This window comes from Asterias amurensis, chromosome 19 (assembly GCF_032118995.1).
Source record: "Asterias amurensis chromosome 19, ASM3211899v1".
NCBI lineage: Eukaryota > Metazoa > Echinodermata > Asteroidea > Forcipulatida > Asteriidae > Asterias > Asterias amurensis.
The window spans coordinates 7,988,792-8,016,309 of NC_092666.1; the positions used below are offsets into that span (position 1 = coordinate 7,988,792).

A 27,518-nucleotide genomic window follows, 5' to 3' on the forward strand; every position below is an offset into this window, starting at 1 on the left:
TTTCTGTAAAGACAGTGCACAGGCTGAATGGGAGCTGAGATGGTTTAAGGAGTGAGTTAAGGCCCAGTGACCAGGGGTAATAATGTGAAGCGCTTTGGGACGCCCTCCGGGTGTGAAAAGCACTATATAAAATTGGGATATTATTATTATTAATGAGTTGTGTCCATGATTGCAGAACATTGTGAAACTTGTTGTTTACGCTGAACTTGAAACAAAGGATTTTAATAATAATAATAATAATAATTTATTTTTAATATAGCGTCTTACATAAAAAATCTCAAAACGCTGTACAGTGTTTTACAAACATTAAGCTAAAAAGAGAAAAGTAATGCTATGTGTTTATAATGCTGCATGGACCAATTGTACATGACCCCCCTTCTTCACTAGAGCAGACCAAATCATTAAGAATTTACCCATTCAGTTTGCCTTGTGGTTTATTATTATAAGATTTATATAAGTGAAACATGAAAACTTATTTGAACACTTTTAAATTTTGTTTGAACCAATGATGCCATCTCAGAGCATAACTTGTGGCTGTTTGTGGAATGAGACTGAGTAATGCCCGTGGATTGTCCAGCAGCAGTAAGACCATGGATTCTGGAGTAAAGGAATAGCTCCTATGATGAGATTATCTGTAAGGCGAGAAGAAGCTGTGTCTCTTTGGGCTTTAACTGACCCCGCATCATCAGCTCATCTCAGCCAGCTACCCACACTATGTGTCCATGGAGAAATACTGGCGAAGCAGTATCAACCTCATTCAATCGGTTGTTATTGATTCCAGGCTGGCAAAATGAAATGGATTAGTAATTGAAGATCTGTGGGGGGTTCAATGGTCTAACAATCCTCCGTTAAGCTCTTGCAACAGGCAGCTAGCCTCGTACATCAGCTCTATCTCATGTGGTGATGTTCTTCTTAAAGGCACTGCCGTTGATTTCACAAAGAGTTAGGACTCGTCTTATCTCGAGTTAGGACGAGTAACTCGTCCTAACTTGGGATTAATCTTAAGGTCTGCATGCTACAGTGCAGGGTTGGGACTCGTTCTAAGTCCTAAGATTAGTCTTAAGTTAGGAAGAGTTTTTTGAAAGCGACAACTGGATACTTTTGGTATAAGGTTTATCGCGATTTAGAACCGATATGCATTAAGGGTATAGGCAGATGGGGCATTCGCTACCGCGGTGTATGTTGTAATGCACGACGTACACACGCATGGCCTATATCTTTGTGTGGGTTCAACAGCGCCCTCTCTTGATATATTGCTACTCGCAATAAACCTTATTTTACTCACAATAATTGTAAGCATAAAATTTTAATTGGTTATGAGCAATGCCAAGCTGTTGATAATATAAAACAATGTGAGAAACTGCTCCCTCTGAAGTAACCTAGTTTTTGAGAAAGAATTAATTTTTTACTAAAATATTAAACAATTCAGACTGTAAGTCTTTTTTAGGCATCTGAAAGCACAATGTGCAACAAGGCTGTTTTTTCTTTTATGCCTTCCTTTCAACTTCAATGAGATCTCAAGCCCCAAAATGTCCCAGGTTTGTTATTGTATGCATATGTTGGGAAACACCAAGCTTGGAGCTATAAAGCACCAAGTGAGGATACTGGTCTTTGACAAAAACCAAATGTGTCCAGAGCCTAGCCTTTAAGGGAACATGTAGACTGGAATGAGTTGGCTCAAACCTTGCCCTCTAATGCACAGATGGTGGATTTGTTAAGATGGTTTTGCCTAATTCCTGTTTGATCTGGTGTTAATTCCTTATGATGGGACTCAAGTGACAGATTTCACTAAGTTGGCTAAAAGATGTTGGATTGGTATTGCTTGCTTAATCTAAGCACATTGAACTTATCATGTATGGTAACCTTGATTCAGAGACAGATGATTGGATTGACCTTTAAGTCTGTAATTTTAAAGCAGTTGCATCCTTTTGGTTTCTACAAGGTCATCTCTGATGCTAAATAACCAGTCGCGTCTTTAAAAAAAACACAGTAAATACAAGCAATGACATGTTTTCTTTATGCAATTGCAATCATGAAATCTTATTTTCCAAGGCCCTGGACCGTTTTACCTTCCAGTCCTGTTTAGGTTTAAAAGTTCAAAACAATTTTAAGCATAAAACCTTACTTGGTTACAAGTATTGGGGAGCTGTTGATAGTATAAAACATTGTGAGAAACGACTCCCTCTAAAGAAACGTAGTTTTCGAGAAAGAAGTAATTTTCCACGAATTTGATTTCGAGACCTGGGAATTAGATTTTGAGGTCTTGAAATCAAGCATCTGAAAGCACACAACTTCATGTGCCAAGGTTATTTTTTTTCTTCATTATTATCTCGCAACTTCGACGACCAATTTAGCTCAAGTTTTCACAGGTTTGTGATTTTATGCATATGTTGAGATACACCAAGTGAGAAGACTGGTCTTTGACAATTACCAATAGTGTGCAATGTCGTCTTTAAGGTGGACATGTTGTGTGGGTATGAAATGTTGCCAGTTTGGGGTGGTTGGGTTTTATTTGCAGCGGGTACTGGTGAATTTTCTAGAATGGGCTTGCTGATTATAATTTCAAGCAGATAAGTGCTGGATTTACTTTATGAAATTTTGAGGGAAGGGGGGGGGGGTCGTGGCAGCTCCCTGATCTTCCCCTCCTACAAAAATAAAATAGAAATAAATAAAGTAAATTTAAAATATGTTACGAATCATAATCTTGTAGAATTACCCAAAATTTACAATAATTTATAAAAGGGCCAATGGATGCATGTTCTTTGCATTGTTGTGAAATACCCATGATGTACATGGACCAAAATAACATGTGGCTCAATGATAGTTGCTCTTATGACTAAATATTTAAATCACCAATGCAAATAAACTTTTATGTTTATATTTTTTTTTCTTGTAGTTTTACGAGATGATTTCCGGACGGATCCATCTGATTCAGTGGGTTTAGCCGGAGAGCCAGTGGTGTTAGAGTGTCAGCCCCCTCGAGGCTACCCAGAGCCTGTAGTCAGCTGGAGTAAAGACGGTCAAGATGTGAATACAGATGGAGATAGAGTCAAGGTGCTACAAGATGGCAACCTCATGATATCACAGGTAATAATAATGTCTTATAATAATAATAATAATAATAATAATAATAATAATAATAATAATAATAATAATAATAATAATAATAATAATAATAATAATAATAATAATAATAATAATAATAATAATAATAATAATAATAATAATAATAATAATAATAATAATAATAATAATAATAATAATAATAATAATAATAATAATAATAATAATAATAATAATAATAATAATAATAATAATAATATATGTGATTTATATAGCGCCTAATATAAAGTTATCTCTAAGCGCTTATCAAATAACTCAGATAAAGTTATTGAAGTTATTGAGCCACAAGTTACTGGACAAAACGTGCCCAGAAAATGAACCCAAACTTTTTTCTCACAGCATACCCAAGGAGTCTTGACGAACTTGAATCATGTCACCATATTTTCAAAAACATTTCGATCAGGATTTAGTTTAAATTATAATAATGACCAATATACTGCAATTTTGTAATAGTAGTGTTTCATTCTCTCCCGTTTGAATGAGATGTTATGTGATGAATGTATTTTTTTGGTAGGTATTTAAGGAAGAAATTAAGGCAACTTTTATTTGAAGATACCTGTAAAGGCAAGATGGTTAACAGTCTTGTACAACAATTTAAATTTACAACATTATGTGTTCTTAATTTCTTCAACAAAAGCTATAACAACTACTATTTTATTAATTTAGTTTTATCCATACAACGATGTGTCTGTGAGCACTGTATATTTGGTACTTCCTGATTTCTGTTAAAAAAATCACAGGCATATATTTCGGGTGGGATTCAAACCCACAACCTTTTCTAATTCTAGAACAATGTCTAACCAACTAGACCAACAGAGAATGCCTGGTGGAGGCAGTTAAAATTTTTGTTTTGACATTTGATTGCTTTTTGGCGTGTTTGTTTTTTAACAAGTGACATCGAAAGTTGGCGCTAAATATTTTAACATGAGATTCAATTTCAATCAGTGGGAAACACAACCAGACCTTCATTTCCTCTCCAATTCAATCGGATTTGAAACTGCATCCTTGCCTGTGATTTCTAGTTCACAGTACTACAGGTTGTCATTGGAATGCTGCATAATAGTTTTTCCATTTTTCAGACGAGTCTTTCGATGAAAAGCATATAATTGAACTTAAAGCCATTATATACTTTCGGTAAACCGTATTGTCCAAGTCCCACACTTCGTGTATCACAACTTATATATAAAATAACAAACCTGTGAAAATTTAGGCTCAATCGGTCATCGGAGTCGGGAGAAAATAACGGGAAAACCCACCCTTGTTTCTGCCCGTTTCGCCGTGTCATGACATGTGTTTAAAATAAATCGGTACTCGCGCTATCGAGAATTGATATTGTTTTAATGTTTTCTTAAAAAGTAAAGCATTTCATGGAATAATATTTCAAGAGAAGTCTTTCACCATTACTTTCAGTAAACCCTGTAAATTATTTGTAAATCTGCGAACTTTTTTTTTTCCTGTACCGAAAGTGTCTAATGGCTTTAATTTAACCTGTCAGTAATGCATCAACATGAATCTTGAAATAATGGAGGATTGATAGACTTAGCTCCAGAAATAGTCACAGTCAATTAAGCTGATCTCCTGAACAACATACAAAATCACATTCCAAATAAAACAGTCTAAATGATCTTTAAATTAATAAAACATGCACTGATTGTCAAGTTCCAAGAGTTAAGACTTAGCTCTTAATTTGGAAAAGGGAAAAGGTATTCCTCAAATTAAACAGGTTTCTACCTAAAGTAGGCTATCATGCAAGACATGATTTCAATGTCAACTGAAATTTACTTTTCAAAGTTTCTGAACAAAGTGTTTGAAGAGTTCCTTTATATGATGAGAGTTGTTTACTTAACTCTGGACAGACTGTAATCAAAGAGGGCGCTATTTCAAGTTTGAAGACAAGGTGAAATATTTCATATGCAAGATACTATGGAGTAGATTTATCGTATTGTTTTGGAGACTTCTCTGTTCTGAAAAAAAAAACTCTCCTGCTTGTTTACTACTACATGGGCAGAAGGTATAGAAACTTGGCTGGGTTTACTACTTCAGCTTATAGGATCGTAATTAACTGCACTACCTCGGAGTCAGTTCTTGAAATGGTCTCAACGTCTCATCACACTCCTCACCACCTGATAAAACAAAGTATCACCATATATGATTTGAGGTTTTAATCAACCATGACACCCTACAAAAACAAAAACAATCAAAATGTCATCACAGCCTCAATCAGCAGCATTGCCTTCAAATTCCACTACTTGGCTTTTGGACTTCTTGACATTGGAAATATTGTATTTATTTGTCTGGATTTTGGAGAGAGATATTAGAGAGTAATACATCTAGGAAGTCATGTTCTGAAGTATTTATGGCTTGTTAAATTCCTTGAGTTTGGTTCGTCTGTTGGATTGCGCTAAATTCAGACCTGCTGTTTCCCGATAAAATATTGATGCCTCTGTAGTCAGAGTCTTAGCCCTGACTTCCACTCCCATTTTAGTGTGAGGCTCTTGTGAACTGTTATATAATAGATACTGTTAAATAAATTGTTGTTGTTTTTGAAGAAAAATAACCTTGTCTTGGGAAGTATGGGTTATATTGTATTTGGTTTTTATAAGTATTAGAAGAGTTTGCACAAGCGAGGACCATAATTTACTAGATGAATTACCAATATTTCTGATACCCTTTTTTTTTTTTTGCTTAAAAAATGTCTTGAAATATCCTTCATTTACTGTCAGTATTATATCATACTGTAACCATAAGAAATATGATCACCTGTGTATGTTAGGATTCTACTTAGGATGGGACATTCACCTGTGTGTTAAGGAAAAATGATCAAGGCAAGACGATATGAACACCAAATGGTGTAACATCCCTAGGACAGGAAGATGATACAACTTTAGCGTTTAAACCCAATAGGATTTCACCTGGCTTTTTTTGTTCTGTCTGTATTTTTTTTAGGCAAGGAGAACAGATACTGGAAGCTATGTGTGTATTGCAACAAATACCATCGGCACCAGACAAAGCCCACCGGCAATTCTTAATGTACATGGTAAGTACAGTCGCTAAAGTAACAGTAGTCGAGAGAGAGAGAGAGAGAGAGAGAGAGAGAGAGAGAGAGAGAGAGAGAGAGAGAGAGAGAGAGAGAGAGAGAGGGGGGGGTGAAAACCAGTTGACAATAAGAACATGATCATAGAATGTGCTCAAGAACTTTGTAGAAAGTTATAGGACGTACAGCTTTCCCAAGGAGCTGGATTCATTTACTTGTCGACTTATTAAATCTTTATTGTCGGTGACGTCCATAAAAAAACTGGTGACTCTTTTGTAGCTGAAAGCCTCTTTCTGATTAACATTCACTGAAAGCAAGAAGGAAGTTTGACTGAGTACGCAGTGGGGACAATCGACAAGACTGCCTCGCTGTGGGCACTAGCTTTATCATCTTGTCATATTAAATTTCTTTTGATTCTGCTCGCAGTCACTTGTAGGATAGCTTGTCAATGTTGTGTATTATTACAACCAAGGTCTACTACACTCTGGCTTCTCATGCCCTCAGTGACTGCCATTGACTTGCAGGACTTTTTTGTAGACTGTGGATTCAGCCAACTCCTATTAAGGCCTTAACACTTGACTGCATCTAAGATTTACACAACTTGATAGGAGCTTTTAAAGGAACACATTGCCTTGGATCGGACGAGTTGGTCTATAAAAAGCATCTGTAACCATTTTTTTTTTAAATGCATATGGTTGGAAAGATGGTTTAAAAGTAGAATACAATGATCCTCACAAGTTTGCCTCGAAATTCCATTGTTTTCGTTTTACTGTGCGAACTAACACGGTCAGCCATTTATGGGAGTCAAAAATTTGACTCCCATAAATGGCCGACCGTGGTAGTCGATGTGGTAAAAGGAAAACCGTGCAATTTCGAGGCATGTTTGTGTGGATCATTGTATTCTACTTTTACAACATCTTTCATCCACATGCATTTTATAACTAACGGTTACAAACGCTTTTCATATACCAACTCGACCCATCCAAGGCAACATGTTCCTTTAACAAGGCATTATATATGGTGGGTTGTTTTGGGGTTCGACCTAATTGTATTTTGTCTTCAGTTAGAAAAAAGGTTGACATTTCAAATTATACAACCTAGACAGTGGCTAACCAGACATTTTTTCTTTCATTTTAATTTTGTTATTTGTTTCTTTTTTGGGGGAGAGGGTTGTACTGGCCACTTTATATTGTATGGGACTGTATTCCTTTGTGCATTATTTATCTCACCCAGGGAAGGGTTCTTCTTGGTAGGGGAGCTGCCTGCCCTCTGAACCTAGAGTCAACTTAATCAAATCTAGGTCTGAAACCCAAAGAAAAGGCATTTTATGCGATTATGCAGGCCTGATACTTCACGGAGGCAACGGAGGTGATTGCCTCGATGCCTCCTGGTCATTGCCTTGGTGCCCTTAAAATGCTCCAGTAGAAATTTACAATATCCATATAGGGTGTCCTTTAGCAAGGAAAAGCTGCCTTGGAACCCATGCCTTTTCGAAAACGAAGCAAACGAGTCTGATTATGTTTTTGTGACTACATGTATTAAGTTGGTTCAAATAATAATGTATGCAAATACCTCACCATACAAAGTGAGCAAGATGCCTCCTAAGGCATGATGGCTTGAAAACTCCCTTCCCCAGACCGGTGGACTGGCGGCATGTCTACCACAGGGTTTTCTGAAGGAAACTCCAAATTCCAAATCGATATGCCTTCCCGAATTCTCCATTTCAGCCAAGATCAGTGAAAGGATTTGAGGAGACTTTGGAATCATTATGACATCAATGACTTAACTTTAAAGTGCTATTCACACTACAGCAATTTAACTCGGGTCCCTTGCTTAATTTTAGCATGGTTGTAAAATATAGCATTGTTTGTCGTATATAGCAATGTTTGAAAAGATTTTGCAAGAGAACTTGGAAAGTAGAACAATTTGTTGTCCTTTCACACACAACCATGCTACTAGCAAGGGACCCTTGCTAAATTGTTCTCATGTGAAAGGGGCTGTAGACTTTTTCGATCCAATCTGTACTGACTGTGTGTGTTTGACCTCATGTAGCTCGGCCGACCTTTACCAGACCAGCTGAAGATGCTATTGCAGCACCAGGTGATACAGTAGATCTACACTGTGTAGTGGAAGGAGATCCTATCCCTACAGTCACATGGAGTAGGATGGATGGAGACTTGCCACAAGGAAGGTGAGTATACATAAAAGCCACCTCATCCCCTTCCACTAATTTGCTTTATTTGTAAAAAAAAAAAAAAAAAAATTGGTTTCACAAAGAGTTAAAATTGATCTTAAGTCCAAATCAAGTGCTAAGCAATGTGTGATGTCCTATACAAATCACTATGGTGGTGATAATGGCAAACTCATGTTCAGATGAATCTTAGTGCTTTATGAAATCGACCCCTGGACTTGGTAAAGGGAACCATTTTCCCCTACAAGATCTTGGCCCATTATAATGGCTCTGCTTACCGTAAGTTTACTGACGCAGGGAATTCCCCGTTAAGTGTATTTTACAGGTCAGCACAGCAGGAATTTTGTGTTTGTGCGGTGCGTACTCCAGGTTTCTAGACATTCTAACCTTACACAGCTAGTGCAGACTATCGATACTTGCACAATAAGCGGAATATGGTGGTCATGAGCGCACATTTTGGCAGTAAGCAAAGCCATGAAATTGGGCCCCCCTCTCTGTCTCTACAAATTGAAAATATATTTCTTCGCACTGAGCTATGAACTGTTCAAAACAGCAACCAATGGGAGACTTTTGAACGGTCCTTTTTTCACAATTCTCGCTAGAACTGCGCTTGCCTTTTTAAGCAGACTATGTGGAGAATGTTTGACTGGTACATTAGAAATTATGTTTAGGTTGAATTCTGGAAGGCATACATTTGAAACTTTTGATAAATAAATCAATGAAAAATTGATGTTTAAATAAATGGACACAAAATCCCCTGTACCATCCATCCTCACAGTGAAATGGTACAACAGAAAGTATATAGGTCACGTGTGCCTCTTTTCACCTACATTGTAGCTATTATTATAATCTGATATTCACTCCAAGTCACAAAAAATTCATCTTCAAGTTAGGCCACAAAAAAAAACCTGATGAGTCAGTCTTAAAGATGACAGTGGGAGCAATGGGGTGTGCTTGATGGGCAGATCGGCAGCGCTTCTATTGAATTGGAAATGAGGAGTTCCCCTTTCATAGAATGGAGGTCCTTGCTGCTGAAGTAAACTAGCTAACTGACCAAAAGTGTTGTCTAAACAGTTATGTGGACACAATGCTCATGTCCATGCAATATCAGAATGACTCTGTGTTTATTCTCCAAAGTGTGAACATTCCTGGTCTCCCAAAAAACTATTTACAATCATTCACTTTGGGTTGAGAAGTAACAAAGACTAACTGGTATATGGTAAACATCTGGGATAGGAATGGTCAGTAGGTGTTAAAATATGTGGGAATGGACATAGTGCAGCTGTTTGTCTGTCTGGAATAGTTAATTATGTAATTGCACTGAGATTTCTTTTCTGATGAGGAAGTTTACTCAGCGGTGTGCAGCTAGCCACCTGTACTTCGTTTGGTAATAAATCATTTGTAAGATAAGCTTGTCTCACTGTGGTCTCCTGATGAAGTAGAGAAGTCAACCTTGTTGATGACAGCGGGTGTGGTTAAAGGAACATGTTGCCTTGGATTGGAGGAGTTGGTCTTTGAAAAGCGTTTGAAACCGTTATGAAATGCATACGGTTAGATACAGATTTTAAAAGTAGATTTTAATGATCCACACAAGTATCACTCGAAATTGCATGGTTTTCCTTTTATGTCGCGAACTAACACAGTCGGCCATTTTATGGAGTCAAAAGTTTGACTCCACAAAATGGCCGACCGTGTTTCTTCGCGCCGTGCAATTTCGAGGCATGTTTGTGTGGATCATTATATTCTACTTTTAAAATATTTCTTTCTAACCATTCAAACGCTTTTGAAAGACCATATCGACCGATCCAAGGCAACGTGTTCCTTTAAGTCTAGTATAGTCATTCAACCCAGGATATTGAATAGGTGTTACTTCTCTCTCCAGGTTTTTCCTCCGACTAGCCTTGATTTAGAATGAAATACAAGCTGGAGTCCTCTTCTCAAATATTGAGAAGATAGCTGCAGAGCTGATGAAATATATAAACTCCATTAAATTGAACACATTTTGATACTGGAGGGTGGGGGAGGGGGGGGGGGGTGAGTCAAGGTTATTGTTGATGATGCAGACATTTACTGAGTATTTGTTATTAAAGGCACTGGGCACTATTGTTAATTACTCAAATAAATTGTTAGCATAAAAACTTTATAGAGAGCTGTTGATAGTATAAAACATTGTGAGAAACGGCTCCCTCTCTGAAGTAACATAGTTTTTGAGAAAGAAGTAATTTTCCACGAATTTGATGTATATTTTGTGACTGTATCCTGCTTTTTTGTGTGCAAAAGTAGCTAAGCATAACAAAAGTATGCTCACCAGAAAAAGTTTACCAGCTATAATACCATGCCACATGTACAATTTGTGACTGGTATCCTGCTCATTTTTGCTTAGCAAATTTTAAGCATGAATTTCTGCTTAAGCAGGTCTATGCAATTGGGCCCATAGCTTTTGTCCAGTATTGGATTGATTAGATACATTTCCCCTGATAAGTAAGACCCTTTGATTCAAGCCTCCTGGTGATTGCATTGTGAGGAATTATTTGTTGTATAGTAAGTTGTTCAGGATTTTGAGATGTCCATATGCCTAAATGGATTACTATATAACCCTCTCAAGCGAGATCAATGCTTGTATTATTGTAGTATTAGTTGTTTTCATTCTGGCATCCTGGTCTGTGACTCCAACCTTTCATAACAGGAAGTTGATTGTGAGAGGCTTAAACCATGTCATGTGCATCAGTTGCTTGATAGAGCCACTCTGGATAACTGGTACCCAATAATCCTGTTAAAGGCAGTGGACACTATTGGTAGTTGTCAAGTTGTCAAGTTCTAAATCTGAGGTCTCGAAATCAAATTCGTGGAAAATTACTTCTTTCTCGAAAACTATGGCACTTCAGAGGGAGCCATTTCTCACAATGTTTTATACTATCAACATTTCCCCATTACTCGTAATTACCAACACTGTCCACTGCCTTTAACTCAAGAATCATTTGCTAGAATGACCATTCCTTCATGGGATGACAGACACTCGCTGGTATTTCACTAGGTAAAACATTCTGGACAAAATCAATCAATCAATCAATCAATCAATCAATCAATCAATCAATCAATCAATCAATCAATCAATCAATTGTTAAATTTATAAGGCGCTAATCCAAAAGTCGATGCTCATAGCTGAGATTTAAGCAAAGTTTTGAAATTTGCTTATGAAGTAGATTGCCTGATTCTGAGCAAGGTGATTCCACAGTCATTCTTGCAATGTAAGGTGTAGTTAGTAGTTTTGTCTGTTCCAGTAGACCTTTGTCATGCTGCCTCCATCTTTGTCATGTTCCTCGTATTGAATAACAATAAATATTGCTCATAATCATTTTGAAAATAGGAACCAGACTATTTTGTTCTTCCATTCTCGGTTTGGTAACATTCATACCAATGGGAGAAAGTCAATATGGCCGAACCATGATAAAGGTCTGTTGTCTAGATTAAAAGAGTTGTAACTGTCAAGCAAAAGTTTCAAATAAATTAGACATTAGTTATTAGTGAGCAAACTTACAAAATCTCTCTCACTTAAAGGCACTGGACACTATTGGTAACTACTAAAAATAATTGTTAGCATAAAAACTTACTTGGTAACGAGTAATGAAGTGCTGTTGATAGTATAAAACATTCTGAGAAACGGCTCCATCTGAAGTAATATAGTTTTTATTAGGCTTCTATTAGGCATCTGAAAGCACACACATTAATTGTGCAACAAGGGTGATTTTTTCTATTGGTATTCTCTTGCTACTTTGATGACCAATGAGTTCAAACAATCTCAGATTTGTTATTTTATACATTTGTTGAGATACACCAAGTGAGAATACTGGTCTTTGACAATTACCAAAGGTGTCCAGTGCCTTTTATTTTAAGTGGACAAAACCATGACCAAACCTTAGTAATTTTTCAGTAATTTTACCAACTGCTGTCAGTGTTTGAGGGAAATTAACACGTTAATGACAATATTGTACATTTACGTTGAAAAATCCATCACTCTTTACTTTGCACTTTCTGAACAAAATGTTATTTTTGTTTGAGTTTTAATACTGAATACGATTCCAAAACAAATACACTCTGATTGTTAAGTTGAAAGGTTTCATCCATACACATGATAATGTATTTGACTGAGTGTGGAAGTATCACAGTGCAGTGTAAGCAATTCAAATGAGCTTTCTTCAGACGTTTTATGACATTTTCTTTTGTTGTTTCAGATTTCAAATTGGTGAAGATAATTCTCTGCATTTACGTCATGTGATACAAGATGATGAGGGTATTTATATATGCAGAGCAGAGAATGGCTGGGGCGCAGAGACGATGATGGTTACACTGGATGTCAACAGTAAGTTAGGGGGGCCCCCACCCCCCACCCCCCTTAAAAAAAAACCAAATAAACAAACAAACCAAAATAAAACATGTTGAATGTCCTGCCTTTTGAAAAAAGGAAGGAGGAGGGCCTTATTTAAAGACAACTTGCTGGACTAATTAAAAAAAAAAAAATCATCTGAAATCATAAATAAATGTCTTTTTTCCGCTGAAAAAAAAAATAGGAGGCAACCTCTTTTAAAAAAAATGAAGCTAAACACGCTAACTATTTGTTCTTATAATAGACCCATATTATTTGCAATGAGCAGAGAGTGTTAGTAATCAGTAATTGATTTCAAGTTGGTTTTCTTCATTTAAGGCACTGTACACGTTCGGTAATTACTCAAAACATATATCAGCATCAAAAATTACTTGGTTATGAGCATTGGAGAGCTGTTGATAGTATAAAGGCCGAGTTATAGTCGGTCGCGCGATGGTTGGGCGTCGGAAATCTTGGCGCGCGATCATAAAAAGACACGGTTTTTAGGCCTCAGTCTTAGGAATGCGCGCAAGATTTCCGTCGCGCGACCATCGCGCGACCGACTATAAACCGGCCTTAAAACATTGTCTGAAGCATCGTAGCTTTAGAGGAGAAGGTAATTTCTCACTTCTGGCCAGAAGCCTTTTATTCGTATCTATAAGCACACAAAGTAATGCATCAAGGTGTGTTTTCTTTCATCATTTTAGTGCAATTTCAATGACCAATTGAGTCCAAATTTTCACAGGCTTGTTATTTTATGCATATGTTGGGATACACCTGGTCTTTGACATTTACCAAGCATGTTGAGTGCTTTTAATAGTGCACACAGAGAGTTGTTTCTGGCATGGACAGATACACATTTTGCACTGCTCATTTTTTTTCCTTTTCTAATACGAGAAATTGTTTTAATTTATTTGACTGAATGTAATAATTTGTTTTTGTTTTGTTATTTGATTGTAAAGCTGAGCCAACATTCACTACGGAACCATTGGACCAGACTGTATCTATTGGGCAGGTGGTTTCATTTGAATGCAAAGTGACTGGTAGTCCAACTCCGGCCATATTCTGGCAGAAGGGAGGTGAACAGGTAATAAACATTTATGTGCTTTTGAGCGTGAGGGTAACCTATAGTGGAAACTCGATGAACATTTGTCAATTCTGATGAATGTTATAACCCTAAGCCCACTGCAAACCCTTGCCTGTTCGTACCCAATTTGTTTGCGAAATATCAGTTATGCATACAAGTCCATTTTGAAAACTTACGTGACAGTTTTACTGGGTTTTATTCCAAAACGAAGAAAGGGACAAATTGATCATAGATCGAAATTTTGCAACAACTTCACTGGCTCCCTATCTCTCAACGAATCATCTTCAAGCTGATGCTCATTGTTCACAAAGCACTTAACAGCAAGGCTCCCCACTATATCTCTGAACTACCTTAAGTTAGCACTCCGTCAAGGAATCTTTGATCTAGCTTTGTACCACAAAGTTCAACTCCCTTCTCAAAACAAATCTTATGTCACAGGTTTTCAAGAAATGATTTTCTTGTGTCTGTTTAAGGTTTTGTTTTGTTATTGGTTTTACTGCGCCTTGAACCGCCAGGAGGGTTGATATGTAAGCATTTACAAGTCTTTATTATCATTAATATTAAAACGTATGACCATTGACAGGATTTGTGGTACCGTGGAGAAAGCTACAGCAATGGACGGATTGATATAAGTGAAGAAGGGGAGTTAGAGATCCAAGATGTCCGCTTAGAAGACGAAGGTTATTACACCTGCTCTGCACTAAGTGTATCTGGTACAGCAGATGTGTCAGCATACCTTACAGTACTAGGTAAGCAATGTAGGTGTACTACAGGTTCTTCAGTATCATATTGAGTTGAGCGTCTCATTTCCTACATGTGACTGGGCAACAGAGGGCGCCATCACTTCGCGCTATATACCTTATCGCAAATACTCGACGTGGAATGAGGTGCATGCTGGTCCAGCTACAATCCCGGCAATGTCTCGTACGAGTTGCCCAGAAGCAATTGTTTGGCCATAGATGGCGATTCCAAAATTTGTGTTGTTTAAAGTCTCTTTCAATGCCATTTGTTAAGACGGGGAATCTGGAAAGTGCACATCATTTACTCATTGGATAAGAATTTGTCTTGCAATGTCATGATGATGACTGTGGCTATTCAACCTCTCCTACTCCTGCACATATAGGTGGCGCTCTAATGAGACATTTCAACTCAATATGATTAAAGATAGTGTCTGAATTTAAGTGTCATGGAGGACTCCAGGTTCAAACCAGCACAGGAACTAACCAGTTAAACATTTCATAATTTGGTAAATGAAACGTACATACTGAATGACAATCGGTGCTGCAAAGTGACAGACTAGTGTTCTTGGCTTGCACATTGTTGCCTAACCAAAACACTACTTTGGACTACTTATTTCTCTTTCAAATCTAATTGTAGAAATAAACAGAAATGACTTTCAACCGAAAATGTGGAAGCAACACTTTCCCACAATTAACACTGATTATACTTTAAACAATAATACTAAGTGACAGACTAGTGTTCTTGGCTTGCACATTGTTGGTGACTTAAAACCCAAACACAACTTTAAACTCCTTATTTCATACGTTTTCTCTTTCAAATCCAATTAACAAATGAATATAAATGATTTCCTTCCAACCAAAAATGTGGAACGAACACTTTCCTGCAATTAACACTAATTATATTTTGAAGCATAATGCAAAGTGACAGACTCATGTTCTTTGTTTGTACGTGGTTGGTGACTTCAAAACCCATAAACCACTATGGACTTCTGATTTCATCTAAGTTTTCTCTTTCAAATCCAGTTTATACAACTAAATATAAATAACTTCTCTTAACCAAAAATGTGGAAGCAACACTTTCCCACAATTAACACTAATTATGTTTTGAACCATAATGCAGGGTAACTTGGTAAAGATTATATCTATACCAGTAAAACTTCCTCTGGGGTGATCTAAATGAATGCAGACATCTTTGTGAAGTTGTTCCATGGCATAAAGAAAGTAAAAGATGTCCTGACAAGATATTTCTTGACATGTAGAATTAACCCTGATTACCCTCAAGTCAAAGCTGGTTAGATCTGTCTGCAGGATTGTTGGGTTTTGTTGGAGTTATCCGTGCTTAGCCAATGCAATAATGTGTTAATACATGACGCTGGTTTTAATAACACTACCAGGCATAACAAGTCAATGTGTTCATGATTCAGGTTTGCATATTTAAAGGCACAGGGGTCGATTTCACAAAGAGTTAAGACTAGTCTTATCTCGAGTAAGGACCAGTTATTCGTCCTAACTTAGGACTATCCATGCAATTTGTATATCTCCTAGGACTAGTCCTAAGTTAGAACTGGTCCTAACTCTTTGTGAAATCCACCCCTGGACACCTTTGGTAATTGTCAAAGTATTCCCACTTGGGTGTATGCCAACATATGCATAAAATAACAAACCTTGCAAAGGAAAATATGAAAGAAAAAACAACTTTGTTGCCCATAACTTGTGTGCTTTCAGATGCCTAATAATAAAAAGGCTTCATAGGCTTGAACTTGTTTATTGTTTGAGTGAGATATTGCCTCTTTCTCAAAAACTTTGTACTTTTCTCTCACAATGTTTTTTACTACCAACAGCTACCAATCGCTTGTTATCAAGTAAGTTTGTATCCTAACCATTATTTTGAGTAATTACCAATAGTGTCCAGTGCCTTTAAAGGCAGTGGACACTATTGGTAATTACTCAAAATAACTATTGGCATAAAACCTTTCTTGGTGACGAGTAATGGGGAGAGGTTGATGGCATAAAACATTGTGAGAAACGGCTCCCTCTGAAGTGCCATAGTTTTCAATAAAAAAGTAATGTTCCACGAATTTTATTTCGAGCCTCAGATTTAGAACTTGAGGTCTCGAAATCAACCATCTAAACGCACACAACTTTGTGTGACAAGGGTTATTTTTCTGTTATCATTCGATAACCGATTGAGCTCAAATTTTCACAGGTTTGTTATTTTATTCATACGTTGAGATACACCAACTGTGAAGGCTAGTCTTTGACAATTACCAGTAGTGTCCACTGCCTTTAAAATAGCAGGGTAAACACTGGTACCCAAGAAGCTGCAGTACTGACTCATGACTGACATAACCAGTTCTTGTTTCTATGCTATTCTTTCCCCATCATACATACCAGTTCCAACCAGTACCATTGTCCCAGGTAAGAGTGCTAGCCCTGCATGCTTTGTATAGTGATGTGTGGTAGTGTCATGTCCTGTTTCAAACTGATGGACAACTGTTGACTTGGAATGAGTTGACGGGTCAGGGAACAGAGTTTCAATGCTTCATGTATTGTCCATTAACGTTGGTTTTTGGGGGAGTAGTGAGAACAATTTAGTCAAACCAAACTGTTACCCGAGTATCAAAGTCTTTGTGCAAATTTTTTTATAAAAATAACCAAAATATGCGATGTGAAAATGTTAATGAAGGAAATATTTCTTCAGTGTAAAAGTAAGGTTGTATTTCCTTCCCCCATGGTTAAATGTTAAATGGATGTATTTGAGAATTTGATGTTTAAGTTTGTTTTGACTTGCTGTACTTATTTGTTGTCAGTGAATTTCACATCAAGAGCATATCAGTGGTTTATTCCAAAAAGACAGTACTGCATTGGTTCGGAAAGCAATGTCCTTAATTGTGATAAAGTGGGTGCGTTCAGACACGGTACTAAAGTTGGTTTAACTCATGGTTCAACTGGATCGAGTTCAACTCAGTGTGTCTGAACGGATTGTCCGAATTGAGTTCAACCCACAAAAGATAAACCGTCCAGGGAGGGGGTTTATCTTTAGACCGCTTCGGGTTTATCTTTTACCACTGTGTGTGGACAGAATAAAAAAAAGACCACATCCGGTTTAACTCACAACAGGGGACCCATTGACCTCCGTAATCATTACGTAAACACACGGTGACCAATGAACAGGAGTAACGGGGTCGCGTTTTCTTTGACCTCTTAAAACCAAAGATAAACCGGATCGGAATCAACTTAGTGCTGTCTGAACGCAAAGGGTTTTATTTTTACGATTACCCCCTGCTGCTCGTAAAAGTTAAACCGGTTCGGGTCTAACTTAGTACGCTGTCTGAACATACCCATATAGAACAAATTCTATGAAAGCATGATCGCTGGAATGAAAATGGTATTAACACTCACCAACCTTAGCATTTATAAATGTTAGCATTTATATATTTTCACATCTTTGATAATATCATTTATAAATATTGCAGTATAAAGTACCATACAAGAAAACTGTACGTGTCTGTCTATCTATAGTGCATGTTGTTACTTGGAAGACAAATAACTCTTTTCAAATTACAAACAAATCTACTTGATCAAAGAGAATTGTATCACTTATTCTCAATACTTTGTTTGTATTTGGTTGAATTTAAAAGGATTCCAAAAGTTCTACACTGTAAAAAAAAACGCTGAAATTTACGGTACTTTACCTGGCACCCTAGCTGCCAGGTAAAGTGCCGTAAATTTTGCGGTAGAAGTTTTGCAAACTACCCCTTTAAGGCACTTTAAAAGGTTCCACTGTAAAATTTATGGCACTTTACCTAGCAGCTAGGGTGCCAGACGGCACTTTACCTGGCAGCTAGGGTACCAGGTAAAGTGCCATAAACTTCATGGATATTTTTTACAGTGTATGGTATAATGTGTCAATTGTAACTAGTGAGTTGCGACAGGAAGAGACCAGTTTTCTTTGATCACATTGTTGCTGGAAGCATTTTCGGTACAAATTCAGCAGAACCAAATGGTGGACTAGTCTGGCACCCTGTGTTCGCCAATGTGTATTTTGAGACACATGCTGACTAAAGCGAAAGTTGTCGCGACACTCTCAATATACAGCTCTGATACATTATGCTCAGCCAGTTGCAAATCGGACCAGTGTTTCTAATGGGACAGACCTGATAGAGCGTAGGGTTCTAACCTGCAGGGCAAGACACAAACATCCCTATTCCATCTGCTCTTTTTAATGCACGTTTTTAGCAAATTCTCAACTTTCAACTTTCAGAGACCAGTCTGGATTATTGAAAGAGTGAACTGCAATGTTGAATAGTGGATGAATGCATGCGGTGTATAAAAACGTCTTGTATCTTGTATTGATGTTTTCTGTTGACTTCATTGTGATTCTTGCACATGGTTTCTTGCATGTCTCATAGCATGACATTTACTTACTCTTCCATTTCAACCGACTGTACAAAGACTAAAATCATTGCTATTATAACAAATGGGATCTGAAAGTGTCATGTTCAGGGAGTGTACATTTTTAATTGGTAATTTACTGTCATACTTCTATTACTTCTTCTGTAGCAGTAGACACAGTTGCTGCTATAAAATATCTCAGCTCTTTCCTATGTCCAAGTTCAAATATACTAAAACAGTCGTAGATTTTTTTTGTTTTTAACGAGTAATGGCGCTATTTAAAACGATGTCGTTACATTTTACAAACCGCTCAAAAATAATACACACATGTCATGACACGGCGAAACGAGCGGAAACAAGGGTGGGTTTTCCCGTTATTTTCTCCCGACGGATTCAGCCTAAATTTTCACAGGTTTGTTATTTGAATATTAGTTGTGATACACGAATTGTGGGCCTTTGGACCAATACTGTTTACCGATGTCGTGCGATTGCTTTAAATACATTAGCAGTGATGCCATTGTATCTTTTGGAACGGCTACATCTTCCTGAGATTCAAACAGTTCTCTAGTTTAAGGGATGTTAGTCGGGGATAAGGAATATTAATTTATTAATTACCCGCTGCCAAAACATAGGATTCAAACTGCCTCTAGCTACCGGGCATTCTCGATAGTCTAGTTGGTAAGACACTGCTCTAGAATTGTAAAGGTCGTGGGTTCGAATCCCACCCGAGTAACATGCCTATAATGGTATTTTTTCACAGGACTCGGGGAAAGTACTGAGTATACAGTGCTAACACACGTCGGTGTATGGGTAAAAAAACAAAATTAAAGTTCTCTAGTTGTTTCAATAGTCGTTATAATGGAAACCCTTTAGTTGATGACCCATTACACATTCCTTTCTTTCTAAACATAGAAATGTATTCACCTTAATTTATTTATTTATCTATTTAGTAAATGTGATTTTGTGATGATTTTCAATTGTGAAAACTTACGAGCAGACCCTAACCCTTTTCTCCTGAAGACATAATGTCATGTTAATTAAAGGCAGTGGACACTATTGGTAATTACTCAGAATAATTATTAGCATAAAACCTTACTTGGTAACGGGTAATGGGGAGCTGCAGATAGTATAAAACATTGTGAGAAAAAGTAGTTTTCGAGAAAGAAGTTATTTCCATGAATTGATTTCGAGACCTCATATTTAGAATTTGAGGTCTCGAAATCAAGCATCTGAAAGCACACAACTTCGTGTGACAAGGGTGTTTTTCTTTCATTATTATCTCGCAACTTCGATGACCAATTGAGCTCAAATTTTTACAGGTTTGTTCTTTCACTATTATCTTGCAACCTCGATGACCGATTGAGCTCAAATTTTCACAGGTTTGTTATTTCATGCATATGTTGAGATACAGCAAGTGAGAAGACTGATCTTTGACATTTACCAATAGTGTTCAGTGTCTTTAAGCATTATTTGCTTACACAATGAATGCCTTGGAATATGATACTTTATGTCTTCAAATTATGTAGAATAGTGATATTGCAGATTAATGTAGTTCTCAAAAATTGGTCCAGATTAGCATGGCATTTCCTTCGGCAAAACAGCCTAGCTCAAAAAATAACATTTTGAGAACAGCAAGATCAGAGATTAGCTGTTTTCCATAACTTTTGCCATAAAAACGGAGGTAGAAAAGTTTTGATTGCAGTCAATGCAACAAAGCCTTTTCTTCTCCAATTTGACACAATTTCCAGCAAATATTTCGCTTTTGTTCTGTTTTGGTGCAATGGGTTTGTTCTTTTATTTCGAGTGGTGTCCTCGGTCAATGATGTTATGGCTGAGTTGTGTCCAGGGGTGGATTTCACAAAGGTAGTCCTAACTTAGGACTAGTCCAAGGCAATGCTAAGAGATAGGACCAGTCCTAAGTTAGGATGAGTTACTGGTCCTAACTTAGGACCAGTCCTATCTCTTAGCATTGCCTAGGACTAGTCCTAAGTTAGGACTACCTTTGTGAAATCCACCCACTCTCCCTGTCCTTCATGCATGTAGATATCTCATGCATAACAGATAAAGTTGGATCAAGTGAATATAAATATCAAATTTAATTCATGTAAATATCCAATAGATTTTTTGATATGATCAGACTGATTTAATTATTGACAAGTGTATTTGATACATTGAAATGATCAGGTTGATTTCATTTAAGATGATTTCATTGACAATTTAAGATGCTTAAAAGTATCCAGTTGATGATTTTAAGATGACTTCATTGATGATTTTAAGATGATTTCATTGATGATTTATGATGATTCCATTGATGATTTAAAATGATTTCATTGTAGATTAAAGATGATTTCATTGATGATTTAAGATGATTTCATTAATGATTTAAGATGATTTAAGATGATTTAAGATGATTTCATTGTTGATTTAAGATGATTTCATTGATGATTTCAGTAAAGATTTAAGATGATTTCATTGATGATTTAAGATGATTTCATAACTGATTGTTGATTTTAATAATGATTTAAGATGATTTCATTGATGATTTGATATTATTGTTTTATTTATGAACAGCTACCCCAGGTCAGCCTCCTCCTGTGATCCGTTATGTACCTAGTAACCAGACGTACTTATCAGGAGCATTTGGGTTGATTCCATGTGAAGCTACTGGAGATCCTGACCCAGTACTACAATGGAGTAAGAACTCCGCACCCATACAGACTAACTCCAGGTCAGTTACTCTACTGTCTACTCCAATACTATCGTGAACTGATGTAAGGATTCAAAACACAACTCCAGGGATGAGATTATTCAGACTTTTGGCTGAATTCAGACTTTTTATGTCGACCTGGTGAAGAAAATCAGACAATTTTGTTTCCACAAATAAAGAAATTTTGCTCATTGGTCTACTTCTCTAGTGCTTTGGATACTGTTTCCAAAAGCTCCCTGGAATCTATAACCCCAGGGGTTCCAAACAGTAGAAATGGCATCATTTCAACATACCTTTGAAGTTGTATCCAAGTTTCAGACTTTTTCGTTAGTAATGACTCTCACCCCTGCAACTCAGACCTGTATGCTTGTCTTTTAAAATGGCACCAAGGCATTTTCTCCTTGGTAAAGGTCAACCTATGAGGTTGTATGTTTCTACTGAAGCATCTCAAGGGCACCAAGGCAATGACCAGGGGGTCATCGAGGCATCAGCATCTTTTTCGTTGAAGTATCAGGCCTGATTGTCAGCTACTTATTTTGTAGAAACTTACTAATTTGAAAGGGAAAAAGTCAATATCACCATCTTGAAATGACAAGTTTATAACGCATTATTAGAAGACACTGGACACCTTTGGTAGTTGTCAAAGACCGGTCTTCTCACCTGGTGTATCTCAACATATGCATAAAATAACAAACCTGTGAAAACTTGAACTCATTTGGTCCACGAAGTTGCGAGATAATAGTAGAAGAGAGACACCCTTGTTTCACAAAGTTGTGTGCTTTCAGATGCTTGATTTCGAGACCTCAAAATCTAGTTCTGAGGTCTCAAAATCAAATTCAATTATTTTAGTGGAAATTTCCTTTTTTTGTGAAACAAATGTTACTTCAGAGGGAGCAGTTTCTCACAATGTTTTTTACTGACAACAGCTCTATATTGATCGTTAACAAGTAAGTTTTTATGCTAACAGTGATGACCAATAGTGTCCAGTGCCTTTAAAATTGTATAAATGTTTTTGATTTCAGGATCATTGTGAGGGATTCAGGTACCCTTGAGATTGGGAATCTGTATGTATCTGATACAGGTTTATACACATGTACTGCATCAAATGAGTGGGGACAGACTAGCTGGTCAGCTTCGCTGCAGGTTGTGGGTAAGTGAATTTAGAGAGGGGATGGTCTTGATGGGCGTTTCCTTTTCACAAAGTTCTAGTATCTCCCTTACATAAAAAACCCAACAAGAATCTTGTAAGAATGTTAAAGGAAACAAAGAATTGACAACAAATCTATATTAAGAAAATCCTATTCGTATTTCGCTATAGAGAGCCTAGGACTTTTTTGTAAGGGCTGTGTATTATGCTAGTGTTTATATATATAATGATTTTGTCTACATCATCCTTGCAAGGTACTCAGTCAGATTAAAGACGAGTTCTCATTGGATTTTTTTTCCACGCAGAAAGTTACCGTGACTGGCTTTTTGAGATAATATCAGTAAATGGGAAACAAAATCTGGGAGACGCTACTGTCTGTAACACTTTTCAGGTTCAAATACTTGGGGATAAAAACTTATATATTTTTCCATAACCACACTACTTCAAAATGAAATGATTTTCAAAATGCTTTGTACTATCGAAACCTGGTTTACTTTTATTCTAACCAAGTAAGTTTTTATCGCCATTAATCTGTGAAGAGTGTTTACCAAAACTTGGAATTAATTTTTATTATTGCCTTGCGTTTCAGTTGAGCCGACCTCTGGTTCGGGCGTTTCTCTGCAGAGTGCACCGAGCCTCTCTCAGCTGCCTTCCCCTCCTGGACCCTTGATTCCAAGTAACATTACCAAGACAACCATCAACTTATCATGGCAACAACCATCCTCAGATACTCCAGTCACCCATTATAGATTGGAATATTACAGCCCACAAACGGCTTCAGGTGAGAAGCAGTGTAAAAATAAGAATAAGAATAATAATAATAAAGGTTTTCTCGGTCAAATTCGGCAAATGAGCAGCCAGTCTCATTTTCATGCGTTTGAATTAAAGCTGTTTTGCCTCTCCAGTTGTTACTGCGTTTTAAATTTAGAATTCGACCATTTCATTTCGTTTTGAATCGAGTCAAATTCCTTGAGCATTCTGTTCAATTTAGCGTAGCGTCATTCTTTTTCGTGACACACACGCCTCAAAAAGTGTCTGCGAATATGAATTCGGCCATTCCATTTCGTTTTGAATCGAATCAATCTCCTTGAGCACTCTGTTCAATTTAGCATAGCGTCATTCTTTTTCGTCACACACATGCCTCAAAAAGTGTCTGCGAATTTGAATGCTATTTTGATGAACCGTTAAATTGAATGACTATTTTGTTCAATCGAATGACGCAACATTACATTTGGCAAATAATAAAATGGAATCGAATGACCCTGTTTAGTAGCATTCGATTTCGCGCGAAATAGAATAGCTTGGTGTTTAAATTGGCTGCTCATTTTCCGAAATTGGCCAAAACAATCTATAATAATAAAAATATTAATATTATTAAGTTTTCATATTGCGCTTTTTTACTTCCGAAGGGTGTCCCAAAGCACTTCAAAGTGTACTCTCATTTAAGTATTTACTGTCACAGTTCACACTACTCTAAAAACATTATAATTGTGAAAATACACATGGCCACCGTGGAACACGGTGGCCATGTGTATTTTCATAATTATGATGTTTTTAAAGTTTTAATTGCAAAAAATTGTTAATCGCCTGACGTTTGGACCCTAGCAGTCTTTCTCGAAGGCTAATAAAAAAATTAAAAAAAAAAGCTTTAATTCTTCATTTAATTATATATTGTTTTTAGAAAACATTGTTTGTTATTGACCCCTTGCACGCGCGTCACACGCAGTGACTGGTGCCTTGCTCACCATGTTGGTGGGCAAGTTAGGTTAACCTGTACTAACGCCGCATCGCCTAAAATGCGCACTTCACTGCATAACGCACAGCATACTCTATGCATAGAGTTATATATGAAAACGCACAGTGAAGTTGCCCACCAGTATGGCGCATTCAAGATTTTTCTGATGATGACGTCAGGTGAAATTGGTCAATAGGGTTTTAGGTACTTTTTGCACACAGGTTTACATTAAACTTACACAGTGTAAGATTAATGTAAATCTGAGGACATTTGTGTTTTTGTGTTCTGCAAAAGGTGCCCAAACCCTCTGAATGCTAAGACATTTCTATTTTCCTGATTTTGATTGATTCTATTCTCCTAACCAGGCTGGATGTTATATTCTGATCACATTGAGGAAGACAGGGTTTTAGTGCAGCAACTGAGACCAGGCACAACATATTTATTTTTAGTGAGAGCTGTGAATGACCGTGGGATTGGTCCACCAAGTCCCATCTCTCAACCAATCACTACCAGAGGTAAGATGGACTTCATAGGAAAATCCTTGATCTTAAAGGTTCTGGGTGGTTTTCACAAAGTTAGGAAGAGTTCCTCGTCCTAACTTAGGACTAGCTATACGTTTTTGATATCTCCTCGGACTAGTCCTAAGTTAGGACCAGTCCTAACTCTTTGTGAAATCGAACACTGTTAGTAATTGTCAAAGACCAGTATTTTCACTCGGTGTATACAATAATAAATCTGTGAACATTTGAACTCAATTGGTCTTCAAAGTTGCGAGAGAATAACGAAAGAAAAAAATACCCTTGTTGAACAAATTTGTGTGCTTTCAGATGCCTACTAAAAGGCTTCATGGCCTGAAGTGTTTTATTATTTGAGTGAGGAAATACCTCTTTCTCAAAAACTACGTTACTTCAGAGGAAGCTGTTTTCCACAATATTTTTTACTATCAATAGCTCTCCATTGCTTGTAGTTTTTACGCGAGCAATTATTTTGATTAATTATCAATAGTATCCAGTGCCTTTAATGTTCTGTCAATGTTCCTTTTTAGTGAATATTTCTTTTGTTGGGGAATTGGTTTTTTTTTTTTTTTTTAACTCCTGTCACTGATTGTTCGAATTGAAGCATTTTGTGTTGAACAACAACAATTAAATGATGAGAATTAATCCTGAATAGTTGACTTTGATGTACTTTGAAGGCAAAATATGCATTTTCAATACAGCTGTCAGCACACAGGAATTTGTTTTTCTCAACAGCCTATCACATCCCTGCGCAAATCAATTTGTCTGACAAAATTGTTTTGCTTATTAGCAATAAAATTGGTAGCATGCTAGGAAGTGATGGACTGGCATTGAATTTGTGTTTATGATTGATATGCTTCCTCTCCTGACGATGACTAGAGCAAGCTAGGCGAAACGTTGAGACCAATTCAAGAACTGACTCTGCGGTAGTGCAGTTAATTACGATCCTATAAGCTAAAGTAGTAGTCCCAGCCAATTTTACTTTACCTTCCGCCCGGGTAGTAGTTAAAAAGCAGGACAGTTCTTTTCAGAACGGAGAAGTCTCCTGAACATTTGATAAATCTACTCCGCGGTAGTAGAATAAAGAAAGACGGTTCTCTTAAAAACAACCTCTACCTGGCAAGTAGATACACACATGGTGTTACTGCAAACCAAATATATATTGATTATGCTTTATTTCTTTAGACTCTGGGAGGACTTCGGTTGTGCTGCAATTAGCAGAGGCAGGTGTGGCTATCAAAAACACTTTAGTTCTCAGTAATACAGAGGTCAAGGTCATCTGGCAGGTAGGTCAGACAAAACTACTAGCTTGGGTATCTATCGCTCACCAAAAGGCACTTTACCACCATATCTCTCAGAAGGACTCCAACCCCATATTTCCAACCGCCAGTCTATGCGATCTAATAACAAACATCTTTTAAGGAAACCCCTGGCCAAAACATCATGGGGTGAAAGATCATTTACTTCTGCTGCCCCTTCATTGTGGAACGACTTTCCGGACCATGTTAAACTTTCTCCATCAATAGCTGTTTTCAAAACTTCCCTCAAGACTCACCTAATGAGGACTTCATAACTTGTTCCCGTTTATTGTATCTCTGCGCCATGAGCATCTTTAGATGGATACCGGCGCATTATAAATGCCCATTATAATTACCCATCCCATATCAAACTACAGTCATGACCAAAATCCTTGGGCCACCCATTCCTAACATTACATAAAACCATTCTCTGTACACTTCCCACTGACAATAATCATTTTCTCCCCCGTCCCTCGACCCCCCGCTCAATGTTGACTGTAACGTAGAAGACCGTGCAATCAGAACAAACATTAAAAGGGGACCCCAATGAGATATGGCCGGGATTGTGGGTATCAGTTCATCAATTAATGAAGATGCTAATTGGTGGTATAATTACTTTGGCAGTCATAACGACAGTGACATGTGCAAGTTGCTAACTATTTAAGTTTGGCAACAAAATAATAATAATAACACAGCTTTAGTAAAGGCACACTGTAGTCTGCTAGAAAATCATTCAAAGGCGTTGGTCAAGATGGGAAAGAGGATAAGAAAAATAAACTGCTATGGTAAAATGAATATACATAGATTGATGGGGGACTTAAAGAATCAAGAGTGCAGCTTCCGCAATAATGCATGTTCAATCTTATGAAAGAAACCAGTTTGATACCTAAAAGTTTTAATATTCAAATAATATTTGATGAATATGAGTGCATTGTTGCAGAATGAGCAGCTGGGAGAGATTATTTTAGAAAAGTCCAATAATTATCTACATATGGAAAAGTAGTCTCTTTTGCGCTTGATAATTAAACACTCAATAAAGTACATTCTGCAAGTCAGTAACTCGACGCAAAATGCTTGGCCAAGAAAAATCAAAAAGATGTACAAGAACGGGGTGCTCGGCATTCCTTTTTATATTCATTTGTCTTAAAAACTGTCGGACGGTCATGCAAAATGTTTTTCAAAA

General features: G+C 37.1%; 1 protein-coding gene across 2 annotated transcripts in view; it reads left to right on the top strand.

Annotated features, from left to right (window-relative positions):
- Positions 1-27,518, top strand: part of LOC139951334 (roundabout homolog 2-like) — a 286,406-nt gene that overhangs the window by 234,270 nt on the left and 24,618 nt on the right. For both annotated transcript variants that reach the window (XM_071950186.1, XM_071950187.1), the window contains 12 exons: positions 2,897-3,087; positions 6,070-6,160; positions 8,210-8,348; positions 12,581-12,708; positions 13,674-13,798; positions 14,382-14,547; positions 16,933-16,956; positions 21,505-21,661; positions 22,663-22,790; positions 23,377-23,568; positions 24,888-25,037; positions 26,223-26,323. In XM_071950186.1, coding sequence (XP_071806287.1) covers positions 2,897-3,087; positions 6,070-6,160; positions 8,210-8,348; positions 12,581-12,708; positions 13,674-13,798; positions 14,382-14,547; positions 16,933-16,956; positions 21,505-21,661; positions 22,663-22,790; positions 23,377-23,568; positions 24,888-25,037; positions 26,223-26,323 — 1,592 coding nt within the window. The remainder of the gene's footprint in view (positions 1-2,896; positions 3,088-6,069; positions 6,161-8,209; positions 8,349-12,580; positions 12,709-13,673; positions 13,799-14,381; positions 14,548-16,932; positions 16,957-21,504; positions 21,662-22,662; positions 22,791-23,376; positions 23,569-24,887; positions 25,038-26,222; positions 26,324-27,518) is intronic.